Raw genomic sequence first — 21,032 nt, 5'->3', positions numbered from 1 at the left:
AAGTAGGCTGGCTACACCGAGAACAGTACCAGAGAAAAGAAGCTACACATCAGTCAGAGCGCGGTCTTTTGATAGAAGGCTCGTTCCTGAATTCTAATCCAAGTGCAACTGAAGCACAAAATGTGTTTGATGCTGAGCAGAAATTACAATATGAAGCATTTTAGATTTGCGTTAACAAAATGCAGCAAGATATTTCCTAAGCATTTAATATTTTTTCCTGCGTGAAAACAAAGAATTCTGCGTTAGGGCGACCCCTAAGTTTAACATGCTAGTTATCTAAGTAAGTGGCTGAATTAATAAGGTCACAGGGCATTATATTATGTTAGTTTTCTGCCATGGTTGAGAAGTCAAAGCCCTTTGGATGAGTTATATGTACAGCTGCCACTGCAGCTTGATTTCCTTGCATTTTTTAATCCTCTCAGTTCTGGGCCCGTCTGCTCCTCCCCTATCTTCTCTGAGCAGAGCAGGCATGCCTGTTGCCCTAGCAACTCCCAGACTCCACATAAACACAGTGTTTACACAGTACTGTCCTTTCTTCAAACAAGCGTGCCTCAAAAATGTATTCATTAGGCACAATGTCTCCCGATCACATTTGCTTGTAAATGTCCCAATTAACAAAACATGACATTCGGTAGCTCCTACCTATATATGTATAACTTTATATGCTGGACTGCCGGTCTTTGCAATTTGTTTATTTTCATTTGCGCTTATTTAGTTAGCAGCCTCTATCGAAATTTGCTATTACTTGTGCTAATTTTGTTAGCATTCTGGTAATAGACACCAAATGGTCTTTAAAAAAAATAATTGTGCCCCCTTGTGTACTAAACCGGTAATACTGTAAATCCAAGTGTGAGAGAAGGAAGGTATGCGGATATGAAAATCTGGATACCGCCCAACTCTACTACACCAAACAAACCTAAATGACAGAGTGAAAAGAAGGAAGCCTGTATAGAATAAAAACATATTCCAAAACAAGCATCCTATTTGCAATAAGGCATTAAAGTAAAACTGAAAAAAATGTGGAAAAGAAATGAACTTTATGTCCTTACCACAAAGCAATATGTTTGGGGTAAATCCAACAACAAATCATTGAGTAACACCACTATTCATATTTTCAAGCACAGTGGTGGCTGCATTGTTATGGGTATGCTTGTCATCGGCAAAAACTAGGGAGTTTAATTAAGATAAAACATTTATGGAATAGAGCTAAGCAGATGCAAAATCCTAGAAGAAAACCTGGTTCAGTCTGCTTTCCAACAGACGCTGGGAGACAAATTCACTGTAGGCTATTTGGCATCACATGCACTTACAGTACCAATACCAGACCAAGACCATATTATGGCAAGAACAGCTCAAATAAGCAAAGAGAAACAACAGTCCATTACTTTAAGAAATGGAGGTCAGTCAATGCAGAACATTTGAAGACATTTTAAAAGTTATTGAAGTGCAGTCGCAAAAACCATCAAGCACTATGATGAAACTGACTCATGAGGACCGCCACAGGAAAGGAAGACCCAGAGTTACATCAGCTGCAGCCTCAACATCAACTGTTCAGAGGAGACTGCGTGAATTAGGCCTTTGTGGTCAAATTGCTGCAAAGAAACCACTACAAAAGGACACCAATAATAAGAAGAGACTTGCTTGGGCCAAGAAACACGAGAAATGGACATTAAACCAGTGGAAATCTGTCCTTTGATGAGGCCAAATTTTAGATTTTTGGTTCCAATCGCGGTGTCTTTGTGAGAAGCAGAGTAGGTGACCGGACAATCTCTGCATGTGTGGTTCCCACCGTGAAGAATGGAGGAGGAGGTGTGATGGTGTGGGGGTGCTTTGCTGGTGACACTCAGTGATTTATTTAGATTTCAAGGCACACTTAACCAGCATGGCTACCACAGCATTCTGCAAAGATACACCATCCCATCTGGTTTGCGCTTAGTGTGACTATCATTTGTTTTTCAACAGGACAACAACCCAAAACAAACCTCCAGGCTGTGTAAGTGCTATTGGATCACAAAGAAGAGTGCTGCTCCAGTGAAAAGCTATGATGCAGGTGTTCCATCATGCGCCATACTCAAACTAGTGGCATGTGGACAGAACATATTAAACAAAAAAAAAAAAAGTTTCTCACTGTCTAAGTCTAATAATGTCTTGCTCCTTTAACCTGAACACACACCCAACAACCAACCAACCACACAGACAATCTTAACTTAATAAATAAGATAAACCACCAATTCTCCACACCCAAGCCTTTCATTGCCACGGAATCAAAGGGATAGTTCGTAGTACCCATGGTTAGTCATTGTAAAACCCATCCACCATGCTAGAAATACTTATGGTTGGCCCAAAGCATAGGATGAAGAAAGAATAACATACTTGAGTTCCTTGAAACGCTGCTGTGTCACGCTGCTGTGCGTGACCATATAGACATCAGTGAAAAGGAGAGATCTATTTCAGTTGTAAACAGAGAACACAAATACAGGGTCAAGAGCCACAGCAGTACAGTATAGCACAGGGTGTGCTTTAGTTTCCAGCACACAATCATCATCATGCATTATTATGGTTCAACAATCACACTCTCTGATGACTCCAAAACCCTCACTTCCCCAACAGTCCCAACCCCTTACTTCCCAACCCTCCGACTAAACATTTCCTGGGGAATTCAGTCCAGGAATGTTATGTTGGTGAAGGAGCAACTGCAACAGCTGGGAGGAAAACCACTTTCTAGTGGATGGCAGAAACGCATAGGTCAAATCTCACACACAGTAAATAGCAGCTTGTCCTCTTCACTGGCACTAGATCAAGAACAACTCCCTGTTTTTAATTAACCATTGTCATTGACGTTGGAGACTTTTATCTCCCTCACCAACTTCAAACATCTGATATCTGAGCAGCTAACCGATCGCTGCAGCTGTACATAGTCTATCGGTAAATAGCCCACCCAATTTTACCTACCTCATCCCCATACTGTTTTTATTGATTTACTTTTCTGCTCTTTTGCACACCAATATCTCTACCTTTACATGACCATCTGATAATTTATCACTCCAGTGTTAATCTGTAAAATTGTAATTATTCGCCTACCTCCTCATGCCTTTTGCACACAATGTATATAGATTCTCTTTTTTTTCTACTGTGTTATTGACTTGTTAATTGTTTACTCCATGTGTAACTCTGTGTTGTCTGTTCACACTGCTATGCTTTATCTTGGCCAGGTCGCAGTTGCAAATGAGAACTTGTTCTCAACTAGCCTACCTGGTTAAATAAAGGTGAAATTAAAAATTAAAAAATGATGACCTGTGTTGCATTATTGGACTGCTTTTTTGCCGATCAACAGATTGTATAGTCTCTCATCGACGTCTTAGCACAGTCTTATCCCACATATTTCACCTCAAAATAACATTTGTTAAGTGTTGGTCCCATGTTTCATGAGTGGAAATAAAAGATCACAGAAATGTTCCATACCTACAAAAAGCTTATTTATCTCAAATGTTGTATACAAATGTGTATACATCCCTGTTAGTGAGCAGTTCTCCTTTGCCAAGATAATCCATCCACCTGACAGGTGTCATATCAAGAAGTGTATTAAACAGCATGATCATTACACACTTGCACCTTGTGCTGGGCCAATAAAATGGTACTCTAATATGTGCAGTTTTGTCACACAACACAATGCCACAGATGTCTCAAGTTGAGGAAACGTACAATTGTCATGCTAACTGCAGGAATGTCCACCAGAGCTGTTGCCAGAGAATATAATGTTCATTTATTTACCCTAAGCTGCCTCCAGCATCATTTTAGGGAATTTGTCAGTACGTCCAACTGGCCTCACAACCACAGACCATATGTAACCACGCCAGCCCAGCACCTCCACATCCGGCTCCTTTACCTGCGGGATCGTCTGAGACCAGACATCCGGACAGCTGATGAAACTGTGGGTTTGCACAAGCACAGAATATCTGTACAAAATTTCTGAAACTGTCTCGGGGAAGCTCCTCACCAGGGTCTTGACCTGACGGCAGTTTGGCATCGTAACCGACTACAGTGGGCAAATGCTAAACTTCGATGGCAACTGGCACGCTGGAGAAGTGTACTCTTCACGGATGAATCCTGGTTTCAACTGTACTGGGCAGATGGTAGACAGCATATATGGTGTCGTGTGGGCAAGCGAAGTGCCCCATGGTAGCGGTAGGGTTATGGTATGGGCAGGCATTAGCTACGGACAACCAACACAATTGCATTTTATCCATGACAATTTGAAGGCACAGAGATACCGTGACGGGATCCTGAGGCCCATTTCCGTGCCATTTGTCCGGCACCATCACCTCATGTTTCAGAATGATAATGCACAGCCCCATGTCGCAAGGAGCTGTACACAATTCCTGAAATCTGAAAATGTCCCAGTTCTTTCATGGACTGCATACTCACCAGACATGTCACACATTGACCATGTTTGCGATGCTCGTATAAGGCAGTGTGTTCCAGTTCCCACCAATATCCAGCAATTTCACACAACCATTGAAGAGGAGTGGGACCACATTCAGCCTGATCAGCTCTACATGAAGGAGATGTGTCGCGCTGCATGAGGCAAATGGTGGTCACACCAGATACTGACTGGTTTTCTGATCCACGCCCTTACCTTTTTATTTTAAGGTATAAGTGACCAACACATGCATATCTGCATTCCCAGTCATGTGAAATCCATAGAATAGGGCCTAATTTATTTATTTCAATATGTGAACTGTAACTCAATAAAACCTTTGAAATTGTTGCATGTTGCGTTTAGATTTTTGTTCAGTGTAATTGGACTTATTCAAGCCTTTGATCATGAGTGATGAAGAGAGTAGCACAGTTCATTAGACTGTCAGTAGCACCTGTTTATCTAAAACACATGCCACAAAATGCCTTAATTTGCCAAAAATGAAAACATATATTTATCTAGCATGGGCCACTGGTAATTGGAGTGTGCCGTCTCCCAGTCCCATATGGGATCTCAAATACTAGTAATTCCCCAGAACACAATAAAATTGAATAATTTACGCAAGGAGGGCACTTTTGAATGAATTAGAGTGTGTTATAACAGAGACCTTAACAGCTTCCCATAATCCAGAGTCATTTTCATAATGGCCTCTTAAATGGATGGCTTGTGATTAGGCAAAGGCAATGTCCAAATGATTAAAAAGATAGCTGAAGTTTATTTACTCCAGCTAGATGAGGATAAGTCAATAAGAGGTAAACTGATAGTAATTACTGTATGACCTGATACCAGGTTTCAGTGCGTATTGACAGCACTGAATGCATGTTGAATATAATCTGGTGTGCACACATGACATAGACAGGATTACTTCACTTGTCTATTGTCTACAACAGGTAGGTAGGTTGTCTACTACTGTAGGTAGGCCTATATATTGTTTTGTGATGTCTATTGGCTAGATCAACAACTGATAGAATATAGGGTAGAATGAGACCCATGGACATGACTACTCTGTTGGGATCTAGAAATGTGCTGTGTGCCTCAGACAGTTTTAAGAGTGGTACAGTGCTGCTGATATTGTAACCTCTGGATCAATAGCTGCACAATTCCCCTTTGTGTTTCCATGAGGTGATGTTTGATTAATTGAATAGGATTTTATCAGTCGTCATTGGCAAGTGCGTGCTCCATCTGATCTTGTGACACTTGTGGTAATGTTAGCTAAATATAACTGTGTACAAGACAGACTGACGGAGCACAGATTCTCTGTACAGTAGAATCATTGGGAGGTCCCACTATCTCAGTTTGCGCTGGAATGGTTCAGTGTGGATGCATAACTAGGAATGGGCATGAGAAATCGAGTATTAGAATGGATGTCAAAGCTCAATCTTTAACTAGCGATCAAATAATTTTCAAATACTGTATAACTATTTAGTGGAATGTGCTTTGTGGCTGCCCGAACAGGCAAGTGAAATGTTGTTTTGAAGACAATGTTAATTTGCTTTTGACTCTAGTGTTCCATTTGTACATGTGCATTTGCGGGGAACAAAAAAAAACAAAAAAAAAACAAGCCAAGCATCACATGTTCTTCTCCCTAATTTCCTTTACCCTCCGTGTCTCTCTCTCTACACGCGTGCTGAGTGCACACACAAGCTCCCGCTAGGCCTACAGTAATAAATCCCTATAAAAACGTATCCAACTGATGGGATACACAAGCAACATTCCTTGACAATTGACGACAGTTTTATCACAAATTCAACATGGACTGGTTGATTGAAGTAGGAAAATATGTGTTCCAACAATGAGCTGTAGTTTTGGAATAATTGTGTCCCTTCTATTTTCCGCTTAAGCTACTTTGCTAACTGTTACTGTCATTTAGAATTGGTTAGCATAGGCTATAACCCACTAGACATAGACAGCTTCCACACTGAAAAGAAATACGCTCTGTGTCTTCATCAGAATCATTAAGCATATGCCTACTCACCACAATTAATTACCATGCAGTGTTCAATGTGGAATTGTTCATCCATTTAGAAAATTCCAAACAGGAAAAATAAACTAAATAAAACCTCTGTATGTTGAAAAGAAGACAGATTTAGGTTTGAACCCTGAAAAAAGTTGTCTTTCAACTCGCCAAATTGAGCCCAGTTTCAAATGATCACTCTGAGAATAACTGTTCCAGGCATGAGATGCGCATGAATTTGTACTGGCAACTCTTTTACAATTACTATAAAATAGGCATCTTCACTGTGATAAGGGCTCAGGAAATAAGAGTGTCGGTCTTGTCTGCTAAATTAACAAAACAAGGCAATGCCATTCATTGCACAGCCATAGGCTTCTACAAGCAAGCGTCACTGCTGAGGTTACTGCCTTATTGAAGATTGTGTTCTACGATATAATATAAGCAGTTGATGTTAATGTTTCAATAAATTAATCTTACATGGCACTTGCTTTTATTTTTATTGGGTACACAACAATGGTTTGCTCCTACAGACAGTGAGTAATGTGGACGTGGCTTGCCTTGTAAATCAGGCAGATAGGCATTGAGGCATTCAGTTAATGTCCGATTGAACAAAACAAGTGACCTTAGCAACTTTGAGCATGATATGATCCATCTCAGAAACGGCCGGCCCAGTAGGCTTTTCATGCACGACAGTGTCTAGGGTTTACCAAGAATGGTGTGGCAAACAAAAAACAGTCAGCCAGTGGCAGTCCTGTGGGCGAAAACAGCTCGTTTAATGAGAGGTCAAATGAGAATGGCAAGAATTGTGCAAACTAACAGGCGGCCAAGAACAGGCAAATAACGGCGCAGTACAACAGCAGTGTGCAGAGCGGCTTCTCGGAAATCACAACTTGTCTGTCCTTGTCACGGATGGGCTATAGCAGCAGACAACCACACTAGGCTCCAGTCCTATCAGCTATAAACAAGAAGAAGCGGCTCCAGTCGGCACGTGATAACCAACACTGGACAACTGAGGAGTGGAAAAAACTATTGCCTGGTCCGTTTAATCCCGGTTCGTGTTGAGTTATGCCGATGGCAGAGTCAGGATTTGGTGTACGCAGCATGAGTCCATGACCCCATTCTGCCTGGTGTCAACGGTACAGGCTGTTGCCGGTGGTGTAATGGTGTGGGGAATGTTTTCCTGGCACAGTTTAGGTCCCTTGAAATCAATTGATGTTTCCATGCCCCGAAGAATTCAGGCTGTTCGTGAGGCAAAGGGGAATCCGACCCGGTACTAGATGGGTGTACCTAATAAACTGTCCGCTGAGTGTAGACAAATGCATACAGATTTTTTCCCAGTGCGGGCCTTCGAAAAAAAAATATTATTTGTTTTATTCAAGTACTCAAACAGTCAAAAGACATCAAATGCCCATCCCTATGAATAACACCTGAACACTCTAGACATACCCTTATCCTTCAATATCATATTCTTCAAAGAGTATATGACATTCAGATATCATTGCTCTATGCAAAGTCCTGGAGTGTATTTTAAGTCTGATTATGGCACACATCAGTTTAGTGGCTAGGGTGAAATTAAAACACACTCATCAATTGACCCATCCAGCACAATCCCTTTGCAAAATGATGTTTAGAATTCTTCAATCCTTTCCAGCAGCCTACAGTCTCAAGCGCATCTTTCTTGGCACATCATGTCAACGTGATCTTCAGAGAGCCCTTCCTCTAGCCACCAATAGTGACTGACATACATTATAGAGGACTTGTGTTCCAGCTCCTCCAGTGGCAATGCAGAGATAGACAGCTGACTCATGGGAGTAGGAAGGCACACTGCCAACTGACATGGGGAGTGGGCAGGCAAAGAATCTGCATGGAATGTCTATGTGATTGATAAGGCCAAAGATGTACTTTAGACATTTTAGTCTCGGCCTAATGAAACCCCCAGCCCCTAAGGCACTTACGTAGCTCTGAAAGGGCTGGATAGCTTTAAGCAATATGTTAAAAACTTGACATTACACATAAGCATTCCTTTCAGATCTACAGGAGTGCCTAGGGGGTAAGGGTTAAGGGTCAATTTGGAATTCAGCATGTCAGACTGGTGGGAAACCTGTCACATGAATGGTCCACATATAGCGAACAAGGAAGCTTACTGTGGAGCAGAATGCCCTTAGGCATATCAACTATGTAGCAGTTTGACAAAAGCTGAGCACAAGATATCACACTTTAGGCTACCAAGATATTTCCTTTATTTTGTGTCTATGTTGTGCCTCTATTATCAATTTCACATCTTGATATATGGAGCATGCTAATATGGGCATTCATACTAGTCCAAATGGTTCGATCGACAGAAATGTAAACAGGATCCCTGATTGGTAAATGTGGACCTATTATTTATGACTGTCCTGGAATGCACCTTTGGACACTATGGTTTAAAATCTCTTAATCTGTAGCCTTCCGATACCAAATATGGGCGCAACTCGGGTCTGGAAATGCATGAACAAGAAGGCAGGAGTAGCAGTAATCGCAACCTGTCTTCTGCTTCTGACATGGACTCAGCATCATAGGCTATTGATGTAAACTGCTAAACTTATGCTATGAGTGGGAGGCTCGTTCTTTAAAGTCATCCTGCAATCAAACTACATGTAGGCTACAGGAAAACAATCAACCTTGATAAAACATTTAAATCAGGTTCTTATTTTAACCACTGATGCGCCTATGGACACGATTTATTGGGTTACAGCCTAATATCATAATCTGATTCTGTTTTGTCTTGTCTTGATGTAAACTAGCAGTAGAGCAGCTCAGTGGTGTATTGGGTTACATTAATTATATTACTGGTTAATTTTGATAACATGGCATTGATAGGTTTCAGACATCGGCTACCATTATGATATGGCGGCAAATTCACACTAGCGATGACAGTACTGACTATGGAACCTTCAAAGTAGCCTACAGAAAATCAAACGTTAGCAACACCAATATGGGAATGCCTCTTAAATTCGCATATCCTTCCGATAACAGCACTGGAGACTGGACTGAATGTTTTTCCATTAGCACGAGGTTCGGGAAACCAGTCCAAATTTACTTAAGTTTGCCACTTATGTTTAATGAAGTTGTATGATTGTCACATATTAAATAACGTACATGTTTGCAGTGTCAGGTGCAATTATAACAACAATCATCAATGATGCAATTATGGACAAACGACACATGAAATTGCAACGTACCCTAGTCAAAAATAAAACTGGTTAAATATTGAATTTATGCGACACCCATAGACAAGATAAATTAAAAGTCAGTTCTGAGTTTGAATCAGAACGACTGAACATAGGTTTTCATTATGTGTAATGCATTAGAGCGCTCGAATCAAATACCGTAATGACATACAGCCCAGTTGGCCAGTACACATACCAACCTAAAACGTCAGTGTTAAAACACGTTAGAACGATAAAAGAACGTTAAATCCTACCTGAAATCTGTCACTCGTTAGTGCGTTCGAGCTGAATTGGATGTACACACACACACACTGTGCAGCAGCAGTCCTGCCTCCACCGTATCAAGCCCCTCCTACTTCTGTGCGCAGAAAAGAGGAAGCGCGTCACACACTCGCACTCCATACGTTTGGATCCAGCCTCTCTTTACCATAAAGTAGGTTGACAATTGTAGCAGTATGTATGTATACCAAAGCACTTGGCGCATCTTCATTTTATACAGTAATGCAATGCGTGTGTGTGTGCGTTTGAGGGATGGAGGGAGGGAGAATGAGCAGGTGAGAAAGAGAGGGGGGGATTATGTGCACGTATGATGCATGTATTTCCCCTCAAATGGATGGAATTTGAAACATAATGAAAACACACTCCCTGGTAATGGGCTAGAAAATGTAGCGTTGGTTGGAGTCATTTAGCATTCTATCAGTAATGTGTGTCTTCATTAGTTTAGGCATACATGAAGCACAAAACGTAATTTGATTTATTTAGAGAAACCATTGCTCATATCATATTATTTAAATGTCTGCTGTAATGAATCTGGCATGGAAATGGTAAAGCAACTTATGATTGCACTCCATTTTGTAAACTTAGGCCCACTCCACAATAGACCTACAATATGTTTAGACAGTTGCCCAAAACTCCAGCAGGTAACTATAATAAACACTTTGCAGTATGTTGTGCTATAACTTACCTGTATAGTAATGTTGTAACAGGAATGGCATTGTATTGTATGAGTCTTGTTATTATGTAAAACAATAGGGGGCCCAGGGTAGCCAAGGGAGATGTAGGAAGGCAGGCTTACAACGTCTTCAATTGCATAGGGGCCTAATGGTTTATTTATGGTGACAGGGTGCAGAGGGGTAAACTACAAAGCAGGATCAAGGAGTTAGCCAGCTACCTTGGAAAAATATTCTGAAATAACATGATAAGCTTGAAATAAGATAAGCTTCAAATTGGCATGGTCAAATTGACTCAACAACCATCCAAATTTGGCTTGGCCCCCTTTGCCTGTTCACCGCTGTACCATCTATAAGGCAGAGACCGTACAGGTGTATCAAAGCTGGGACAGAGACTGTTAAACAGTCATCACTAGCAGGCCTCTGCCCAGTGCCCTGCCCTGAACTGTATTCACAGTTACTAGCTGGCTACCACCTGGTACTCAACCCTACACCTTAGCGACTGTGCCCTATGTACATCATCATTGAAACCTGGTCATTTTAATAATATTTATCTACTGTTTTATCCCTTCACATGTACTGTATGTACTGTATTCTAGTCAAGGCTTATCATATATAACTACTGCTGTACACACCTTTTCTATTCATATACTGCCCATAATGTCTATACACAATCATCATATACACTGAGTGTACAAAACATTATCAACATTAGTTGTATAAACATTTTAAGATACTTATACAGCGCAATACAAACGCCTATGCTTCATGGCACAGCTCACAGCAACTATGTACATTAGGCCTATAGCCCCTCTCTGTTACAGAAACTATAGCAGACTGCCACACAAAAGGGAAACTGCCTATCCCTTCCTTGGGCAATGCCGTCCGATCCAAATAACATGGGTACATTTTCTTCAACCTCACAATAGGTAAGTAGGCTAGCCTATAATGATAAAACCTTTATAATAAATATGAATCATCTCAAAATATTTCCAGTAATTATTTAGGCCTTATTATTTAGGCCTTAGTATTCATATTTATTAACGCACACCCAATAATAAACATCATTGAATATTAGGCAAAGTGACGTTCTCCAATGACGTCACACCAATCAATAACAGTGAGCACCTGTGGTTAGGACGCCCTTTGGCAGTGCGCGTTGGGATGATAAGCTGTTCTGTTCCAAAAGTAACCAGGAGTTTGAAATGTTCTTCAGACAGAGTTAAAGGGAAAATCCACTCAAAAAACTATCTTTTGGTATTTTATTTATTAGTCCACTGTTGATACAGTCCCAAAACGTTTTGCATGTCAGACGTCAAGTTTTCAAGATATTGGACTTTCAAGAAGCAAAGTGTCACCGGCCGCCTCTCCATATCATGATGATGTGGCCGGTGACAGGATGATGTAGCTGGTGGCCTCATATACTTGTTTGTAAGCCCATTTCTGTTTTGTGCAAGGGCTTTTGCCCGCTGTACTCAGTTTTTGTAGAGTGGAGTGTCTCCAGTTGGTTTTTAGCCTTCCCTGCTTTCTCTTTCCTTGTGGGTTGTAGTAGTCCAGTTAATGTATGTCCATTGTGTTTTTCATGAGTACGTATCTATTTTAAATGGCCATTATATCCTCCGTACATAACGTAGGCAGTTGTCGATGAAGACTTGTAGTTTATTGATTAGGGGTTGTGTGGTTTTTCAGGGTTTGCATCACATTTGTGCTGAAGATGTGGATCTTCGTGTTAGTGGAGAGCTGTGACGAGGCCTGGTTACAGAACACCCCCATATTGGCCCCTTCTATGTGAACCATTGCGGCGTCCCTTCAGGATATGAAAGAACAGTATCCCTGATATAGTAGTACTTCCTCAGGTAGGCCAGATAGAATTTCCATCATTCTACATAGATCTGTGTGAGACAAATTTAAGACAAATGTATGTTTTCTACCTAGCTAGATGTTGCCCTCTGTTGGCTGCAGTGAATGAACACACAGACAGCCTGGTGACTGAAAGCCTGTTACATACTCTGAAGGGGGAATACATTATCCTACAGAATGTAACCCCCTGTTTGGAATGAAAGGGCATAGTATTACTTTTAGATGGAAAACAGGTTATGTTTTGAGGTGACCCTCAAACACATGTACATTATTACCTGGCAGCACTGGATGATTATTGCTGCCAGATCCAGCTCACTGGGGCAAGGGTCACATACATTTGGTTAAGCTAATGAGACAACTGGTATCACACTTCAGTTTCTGAGGCAAAAAACCCTTATTATCCTTAGTTCAGCTAAAAATATAACATTTAAGTGAACTATGAATCGGATTAGTTAAAAAAAAAAAGAAAGGTGATCGAATAGGATGAGACGATGAAAAGTATAGGCTTTGAAACCCAAAAGCAAATCTGAATAGATCATAAGGGATGTTGACTTGATTTGATGATGAAACACTCTCCCCTTTTTCTCCGCTGTCTGAAATCCGTGTAAAAGGTGCAGCTGACGAAACACCAATAAGTTTGGACCTTTAAAAACAACATTTCTAAGAACTTCCCACTCTTTACATTTTATCTCTTGAGATGGCATTAGGTATGATCCCACCATCTGTCTAATGGTGTGGTTGCACATAGTTACTAAGCTACTCCACTTGAACTTTGGCCATTAGAGAACTGAGCTTTTCTAAGAAACCCAGAGAGGAAAGTCAAAGGGAATATTGAAGGTGTACTGCAGCTTTATACTGTATACTAATCAACCTACACAATGTCAATTACCATTTAACACCATGCCTTTTGAGGTGTGACATGGTTTTAATAAGAATTGAATGATCCGTGTTCTCTATGGGTAAAGTATTGGAGGTGTCCATGCTGCTCCACTGGCTCTCATCTTCTTTTACTGTCCAAAATAGAATAGTTTTTATGGCAGAAAAGCTGATCCTTCTCCCACCACAAGAGGGTACCCCTGGCATGAATTAAGACAATTTGCATTGTGTAGACCTGTTAGACTTGTGTTTTAATTTCAAAGTGTCTAAAATAATATGAGAGCGTGATCTGTTTTGTCTTCAAAGTAGCGTTGTGTTGTAGAGTTGCTCAACAAGTCCAGTTATAACTGTTGTAATCTTCATATCAATATCACAGTCATTATACTGGGCTCCTGAGTGGCGCCCCCGTGGCACCCACCCCCGTCTAAGGCACTGCATCTCAGTGCAATATAACAGTTCCTGGTTCAAATCCAGGCTGTATCACATCTGGCTGTGATTGGGAGTCCCATAGGGCGGTGCACAATTTGTCCAGGTTTGGCTGTTATTGTAAATAAGCATTTGTACTTAATTAACTGAATTGCCTAGTTAAATAAATACAATAATACAAATGCATGTGCTACAGTAAGGTGGTGACCTGTATAGAAAATACTTATAGCAGGCCATTGAGTGTTCATGTGATTTGAAATGATAGTGTGATGATAGTGTGTTGCATTCAAAATCGATAAAAGAGGATGACAAACAAACCTGTCGGATATTGTGATTTCAGTGTGTGGCTTTGCAACATCTATACACTTAGGCTATTTTTACAGTGACTCAGTTCTTTCATAGCAAAACTGTAAGTAGTATTGATATGAAAGGGACACCTGTATGTGGATTTAACCAATATTCTCAGCAACATAAATGGACAAAGATTCACTTGACTCAAAGACTACGTATTGACGTCAATAATAAATCAAGCACATATTAAAGTGTCTTAAGCAAGCAATAGTTTCTTCCTGTAATTCATTGATGTGGAGAGGTTTGACTCCTATTCTATTCAATAAAATTCACCAATAGGCTTCAGCCATAATCTTACCATTTCACTTTATTTGTGTGAACAACCCAAAGTTACATTTCCTTGCTCATCTGCATAAATGGATATCAAACAAACAATTAACATGTATTCCTTTGGTCAAATACATGTGTTCAATTTGAAAGTAGTTCAGTTGTCTTATCATGCTGGCCTTTCCCCCTGCTGTTGTGGCTTGGGTGTCTCCATGGGAACAGGTGAGCAAAGAGAGAGGGAGGTTCTTGTCCGAGCACTGAAGGGTGTATGGAAGTCATCCTGGTCTCCTCCCCATCACCCGGCCATATTTAAACAGCCTGCAGCTCTCTGTCAGTCGCTTACAGAGGAGCTGGTCTTAACAAGAGAGAGCCTTAGCCTGCTACTTATAGAGAGCCTCAGATATTGCTTATAAAAACTTTACTATTACAATAATTATCTATTATCTATCTCACAAGCCTGTCTGTACGGACACAGTGTTGGATTTGCTCACATCTCATTCACAAAAGGTAAGCTTAACTTCAATATTTACCTTTTCTCAATGCTTTCAATATAAAGTTGAATTTGTGTTTATAAAAAGTATTTAACTTGTGTTTTTTTAAATCACATTTTTGATTGCCTGTGATTTGGGTCCATTTCTGTTATCTAATGAGGATTTCCTTTTCCTTTTGCAGTTTCCAAGCCCTGTCAGAGAACTAATGTGGGTGGTGGAGAAGATCCGTGTGTCCACGGAGAGACCCAACCTGCCTCTCCCCTCAACAGAATACAGCTTCAGGATCGGAGACATGTTTGGAGAGAAAGTTAACAAACACAAGAGACTTTCCCTGTGTCCTAACGTCATCACCCCAGACACTATACCAAAGTTCTGCATCCCTCCTAAGATCCCTCCCTTACAGGAGGCGAAAGGTAAAGAGCAGAGCCACCAGGCCCCCACCATCAGAGTGTCACTGTTTGAGCGGGAGAGGGGGATCCCTAAGAGGGAGGCCCCAGCACGAGAGCTCATCAACCCACACATCATCCAGGTGGAGAGTGTGGACGAGAGCCCCTATGACTGTAATGATGAGGAGACCACCAACGCAGACCCTCAGAGCCAGGCAGCCCTCTCCCTGCCCCACATGGCCAAAGCCCAGACCTGCTACGGCTTCTGTACCCTGCTGGAGAGCCCCCACACCAGGAGGAAGGAGTCCCTGTTCCACAATGACCCTGGGTCCTGTGGCACACCGCTGCTGCTCCCTAGGAGCAGGTCCAACACCGTCCTGTCATCCTCCCCTTCCTCCTTCAGTCTCCACACCCTGACCTCCAGACTGTCCCCCAGAGGTTATACCCTCAACAGACAGGGCACAGTGGACAGCGACACCACCTCGTCAGCTGAGTCATCACCTTTCAGCTCCCCAATGCTGAGCAGGTCCCCACCCAAGTCTTCCCTCTTCAAAACACTGAGTCATGAAAGGCTTCTCTCCAGAAACATCAGAAAGACTGTGGTGTCCAGAAACAACTCCCTGTCGACAGACGAGGGCAGCTCCACGGACAATAGCCCCAACGTCATAAGGAGGGCGTCAGAGGGGCTGGTAGAGGGCCTTCCACCAAGCTTCGGTCTGGCTCCTCCTACCATCTTCCCCACAGACTTGGTTCTGCACAAGGAAAGGGTGATGAGGGAGAGCTTGATCCCAATAGGGAAGGATGGCCTCCTGCGTCTCTCTGCAGAATACTGTCCTGATAACCAGAGGCTGCGGGTGCGGCTCATCAGTGCTGAGGGGCTGTATACTCGTTCGGTGGACCCCAAGAGTATAAACTGCAGTTTCAGCCTCTCCCTGGTGCCTGGAAAGGTCCAAAAGCAGCGTAGCACAGTCATCAGGAAGTGTCATAACCCCATATTCAATGAGGACTTTTTCTTTGATGCCATCTCAGATCTCGGCCAACGCTCCCTGAGATTTAAAGTTGTCAATAAAATGTCCACTATGAAAAGAGACTATATTCTGGGGGATGTTGAACTTCCACTAACAAGCATTATCACTTTATAAGTTAAATTATTTGTATTCATTATTGACTTGAAATGTATTTATTTATATTTTATTTAGTGAGTAGAGATTTTATTAAACCATTTAAAAATATCTGTTTCCTTATTATTATTTTTTATATAAAAGGACAGTCTTGGAGTACATCTGTGGCAAGCAATAATGCATTTCATATGGCAACTGAATATTGAAAGGCCCATGTCATCCTTTTACCAGAGTTCATAGCACATCGTACACAATGTAGACCTATATATTTTATATAGGTCTTGTAGACCTATATATTTTTTTGCGTACTGGCAATAATCACTCTAGGTTCCTCTTACTATCCATCCTCATTCAGAAACATGGTTGACAATCTATTTTTAGTGAACCTCTTTGTCAGCAGGGGAAGGTGTAAACATGACCATCATGTGCTAATGTGAGAGACTCAGTTTCTATTTTTTTCCCCTAAGCCTGTAGTTTCTTACTGACCTTTGCATGGATTAGAATATCAGTGGTAACTAGGAACCTTGCTGGGCAGTGCTAATGACCAATTCTGAAAACGCATATCCACTTACCTTGTACAAACCCTATTTATTGGAAATCTATGAGTTAATCAGAAAATGAAAACCAGAAAATACCACCCATCTTTTAATTGAGATGCTGCCCCCTTTTTATTATTAATGTATTCTGGGATAACACGACTCTGTGAACGCTGTAATTTTCCAGGGTACAAGCACTTTGATCTTAAGTTACACTGGTCTGGAGCACATGCCATTACGATGTGCACCACCACAGCCCTCTGCCGTCTAGGTATTCAAGCAGTAGGAAAACCTGGAATGATGTTGAGTGTTTAGCAACCCCATACGCTTTTTCTGCTTCCCATGCTAATTTCTCTCATGATCGTGGGTGATCGTGGGTTCGATTCCCGCTGGGTCCATCCATACGGAGATTGTATACTCATAGGAGTACATTTCTTTGGATGACGAAACGCTAGCTGACATTGGCGAGTTGATCCGGACATTTCTGCCAAGTTAAAAATAACGCTCTAAGGTCTGCAGTGACTGACATGACAAGAAGGAAACTGTTGATGCACTACCCAATTTCAAAACTGCACCCTGTAAATAAGGTATTTCTGTTTTTTATTTGTAATACATTTGCAAAAATGTCTAAAGGTGAGGATTCAGTCCGGCGTTCAACATACTCCTGAAAGTTCAACTATTGAATCCCCACCCTTAGAATTTTTTTGCAAATGTATTACAAATAAAAAACAGAAATACCTTATTTATATAAGAATTCAGATCCTATGCTATGAGAATAGAAATTGAGCTCAGGTGCATCCTGTTTCCATTGATCATCCTTGAGATGTTTCTACAACTTGATTGGAGTCCACCTGTAGTAAATTAAATTGATTGGACATGATTTGGAAAGGCACACACCTGTCTATATAAGGTCCCACAGTTTACAGTTCATATCAGAGCAAAAACCAAGCCATGCCGTCGAAGGAATTGTCCAAAGAGCGCCGAGACAGGATTGTGCCGAGGCACAGTTCTGGGGAAGGGTACCAAAAAATGTCTGCAGCAATATCCTAACTCGGCGCAAGAACACAGTAGTCTCCATCATTCTTAAATGAAAGAAGTTTGGAACCAACAAGACTCTTCATAGAGCTAGCTGCCAAACTGAGCAATCGGGGGAGAAGGGCCTTGGTCAGGGAGGTGACCAAGTTCCCAATGGGTACTCATCAGTAAAAGGCACAAGACAGCCCGCTTGGAGTTTGCCAAAAGGCACCTAAACGACTCTCAGACCATGAGAAACAAGATTCTCTGGTCTGATGAAACCTAGATTGAACTCTGGCCTGAATGCCAAGCGTCTGGAGGAAACCTGGCATCATCCCAACGGTGAAGCAAGGTGGTGGCAGCATCATGCTGTGGGGATGTTTTTCAGTGGCAGGGACTGGGAGACTAGTCAGGATCAAGGAAAAGATGAGAAATCCTTGATGAAAACCTGCTCCAGAGCGCTCAGGACCTCAGACTAGGCCGATGGTTCACCTTCCAACAGGACAACACAAGAGTGGCTTCGGGACAATGTCCTGAATGTCCTTGAGTGGCCTAAACAGAGCCCAGACTTGAACCCGATCTCTGGAGAGTCCTGAAAATAGCTGTGTAGCGACGTTCCCGCAAAATTGTCTAAACCTGTTTTTGCTTTGTCATTACCGGGTATTGTGTGTAGATTGCTGGGGGGAAAAAAAACATTTGATCCATTTTAGAATATGGCTGTAACGTCACAAAATGTGGAAGAAGTCAAGGGGTTTGAATACTTTCCGAATGCACTGCATACTCCGAGTCAATATTCAAGTAATAATACGGAATTCCACGCAACCACATCCAAAAACATTCTTTCCCATTGACCCCCAGTGTAAAACTTCATCATAGATAATTTTTTTATACAGAAATAGAAAAACATTCCCGCAGCATTTTTTTCCTCTCTCGACAAGCTGACCAGGCGGTTTATCTGGCACGGCAAAACCCCTAGGGTTGGCCTGGATAAACTGACCCTTGATTACAGTCAAGGGGGCTTTAACCTCCCCAATTTTAGAATGTACTACTGGGCTGCACAGTCTAGGTTTCTGGCTCAGAGGTTTGACAATGGTCCCTCTCCCTCATGGTTGAACATTGAAAAGCTTGAGGTAAATGATGACACTGGGGCAGATTTGTTTTACAAATGGGACAGAAAATCTATAAAAACCATCACAGACAACCCTTTAATCATACATTCTGTCCTGGCATGGTGCAAACTGCATGAGCAACTACAAAACTTTATTAGGGTGACTCTCAAGGGACAATGGAACCTACCTAAGATGTCACCTATTGAACAACTCTGCCACGCAGACAAACCACTGTTCAAGACCATTTCCCATGTATACGATGCTCTTATGTCAGGACTAACACTGCCTGGGCTAGATAAACCCCGACTTAGATGGGAAAAAGATCTGGGTATTGATCTTGATGAGGGTCTATGGAGTGACCTATGCAGGTATGGTGTTACATCCACATTGAACTCCAGATACAGACTGATCCAGTTTAATTTCCTCCATCAGCTCTATATCACCCCATCTAGACTGCACAAGTTCAACCCAGATATCTCCTCCCTATGTTTTAGATGTGGCTCAGATGAAGGAACATTCCTCCATTCCACTTGGCAGTGTTCAAAACTACACGGTTTCTGGCAGGGGGTATGCGATACCATATCCTCAATTCACGGCGTTGCATTCCCTTTAGACCCGGAGGTCTGTCTACTGGGTAACTTTACTAACAACAATCTTAGGCAAAGCCATACTATAAAGCTAACATAAATATTGCTAGGGATTGCCAAGAAATGTATTGCCTTGAAATGGAAATTGGATTCCTCCCTGCCAGTTGCAATATGGCTATCGGAAGTTAATAGTTGTATTCCTTTGGAGAAAATCACTTACTGCTTGAGGAATAAGTTAAAGACATTTTACAGAATTTGGCAACCTTTTATTGACTATATGGAGAATCTCCCCCCACATCTCATTGATTGAATCTATATATAATCCTCACATAATGTTTCACACGTAATGTATAATATGTAGCCCACGGCAGGTGATCCAATGTCTCGTTATAATTTTTTTCTTATTGTATGTTTGTTTATATAATTATTATTATTATTTATTTTTGTTACGCTCGTCTGTTACTGTCACTTTGTCCTATCGTTGTCTAATATCTTTTCACTTTTGTTTCGAATGTTCTTAATTGGAAAATGCAAAAATAAAAAATATATTTTTTTTTTTAAAGAAATAGAGAAACATGTTATTCAGCTGCAACATCGAGAAAATCCTGACTGGTTGCATCACTGCCTAGTACAACAAATGCTAGGCCCCCGACCGCAAGGCACTACAGAGGGTAGTGCATACGGCCCAGTACATCACTGGGGCAAAGCTGCCTGCCATCCAGGACCTCTACACCAGGCGGTGTCAGAGGAAGGCCCTAAAAAGTGTCAAAGACCCCAGCCACCCCAGTCATAGACTGTTCCCTCTACTACCGCATGGCAAGCGGTACCGGAGTGCCAAGTTTAGGACAAAAAGGCTTCTCAACAGTTTTTACCCCCATGCCATAAGACTCCTGAACAGGTAATCAAATGGCTACCCGGACTATTTGCATTGTGTGCCTCCCCAACCCCTCTTTTACGCTGCTGCTGCTCTCTGTTTATCATATATGCACAGTCACTTTAACTATACATTCATGTACATACTACCTCAATTGGCCCGACCAACCATGGCTCCCGCACATTGGCTAACCGGGCGATCTGCATTGTGTCCCACCGCCCACCGCCCACCACCCGCCAACCCCTCTTTATGCTACTGCTACTCTCTGTTCACCATATATGCATAGTCACTTTAACCATATCCACATGTACATTCTACCTCAATCAGCCTGACTAACCAGTGTCTGTATGTAGCCTTGCTACTTTTATAGCCTCGCTACTGTATATAGCCTGTCTTTTTACTGTTTTTTTTATTTCTTTACCTACCTATTGTTCACCTAATACATTTTTTGCACTATTGGTTAGAGTCTGTAAGTAAGCATTTCACTCAAGGTCTACACCTGTTGTATTCAGCGCACGTGACAAATAAACTTTGATTTGATTTG

The 21,032-nt window shown here is 41.7% G+C and overlaps 2 protein-coding genes across 5 annotated transcripts in view; one reads left to right on the top strand and one right to left on the bottom strand.

The window, feature by feature from the left end:
- LOC110520933 (talin-2) overlaps positions 1 to 10,051 on the bottom strand; it is a 154,908-nt gene extending 144,857 nt beyond the window's left edge. For 3 of the 4 annotated variants that reach the window (XM_036975461.1, XM_036975472.1, XM_021598375.2), the window contains exon 1: positions 9,895 to 10,051. The gene's annotated coding sequence lies outside the window, so the exon portion shown is untranslated. The remainder of the gene's footprint in view (positions 1 to 9,894) is intronic. The other variant, XM_036975465.1, reaches the window with a different exon arrangement.
- A 4,670-nt stretch (positions 10,052 to 14,721) lies between these two features.
- On the top strand, positions 14,722 to 16,471 carry LOC110520932 (C2 calcium-dependent domain-containing protein 4C-like). The gene is made up of 2 exons (XM_021598371.2): positions 14,722 to 14,877; positions 15,043 to 16,471. Exon 2 carries the CDS (start codon positions 15,067 to 15,069, stop codon positions 16,387 to 16,389), a length of 1,323 nt encoding a protein of 440 aa, XP_021454046.2. The 5' UTR covers positions 14,722 to 14,877; positions 15,043 to 15,066; the 3' UTR covers positions 16,390 to 16,471.
- The last annotated feature ends 4,561 nt before the right edge of the window (positions 16,472 to 21,032 follow it).

The sequence above is a fragment of the Oncorhynchus mykiss genome, chromosome 1 (genome assembly GCF_013265735.2).
Source record: "Oncorhynchus mykiss isolate Arlee chromosome 1, USDA_OmykA_1.1, whole genome shotgun sequence".
NCBI lineage: Eukaryota > Metazoa > Chordata > Actinopteri > Salmoniformes > Salmonidae > Oncorhynchus > Oncorhynchus mykiss.
The sequence above is the reverse complement of the archived record's forward strand: the minus strand, read 5'-3'. Positions and strand labels throughout refer to the sequence as shown.

Coding starts and splice junctions, on each gene's coding strand:
- LOC110520932 (XM_021598371.2), top strand. CDS start 15,067: ATGTGGGTGGTGGAGAAGATCCGTGTGTCCACGGAGAGACCCAACCTG.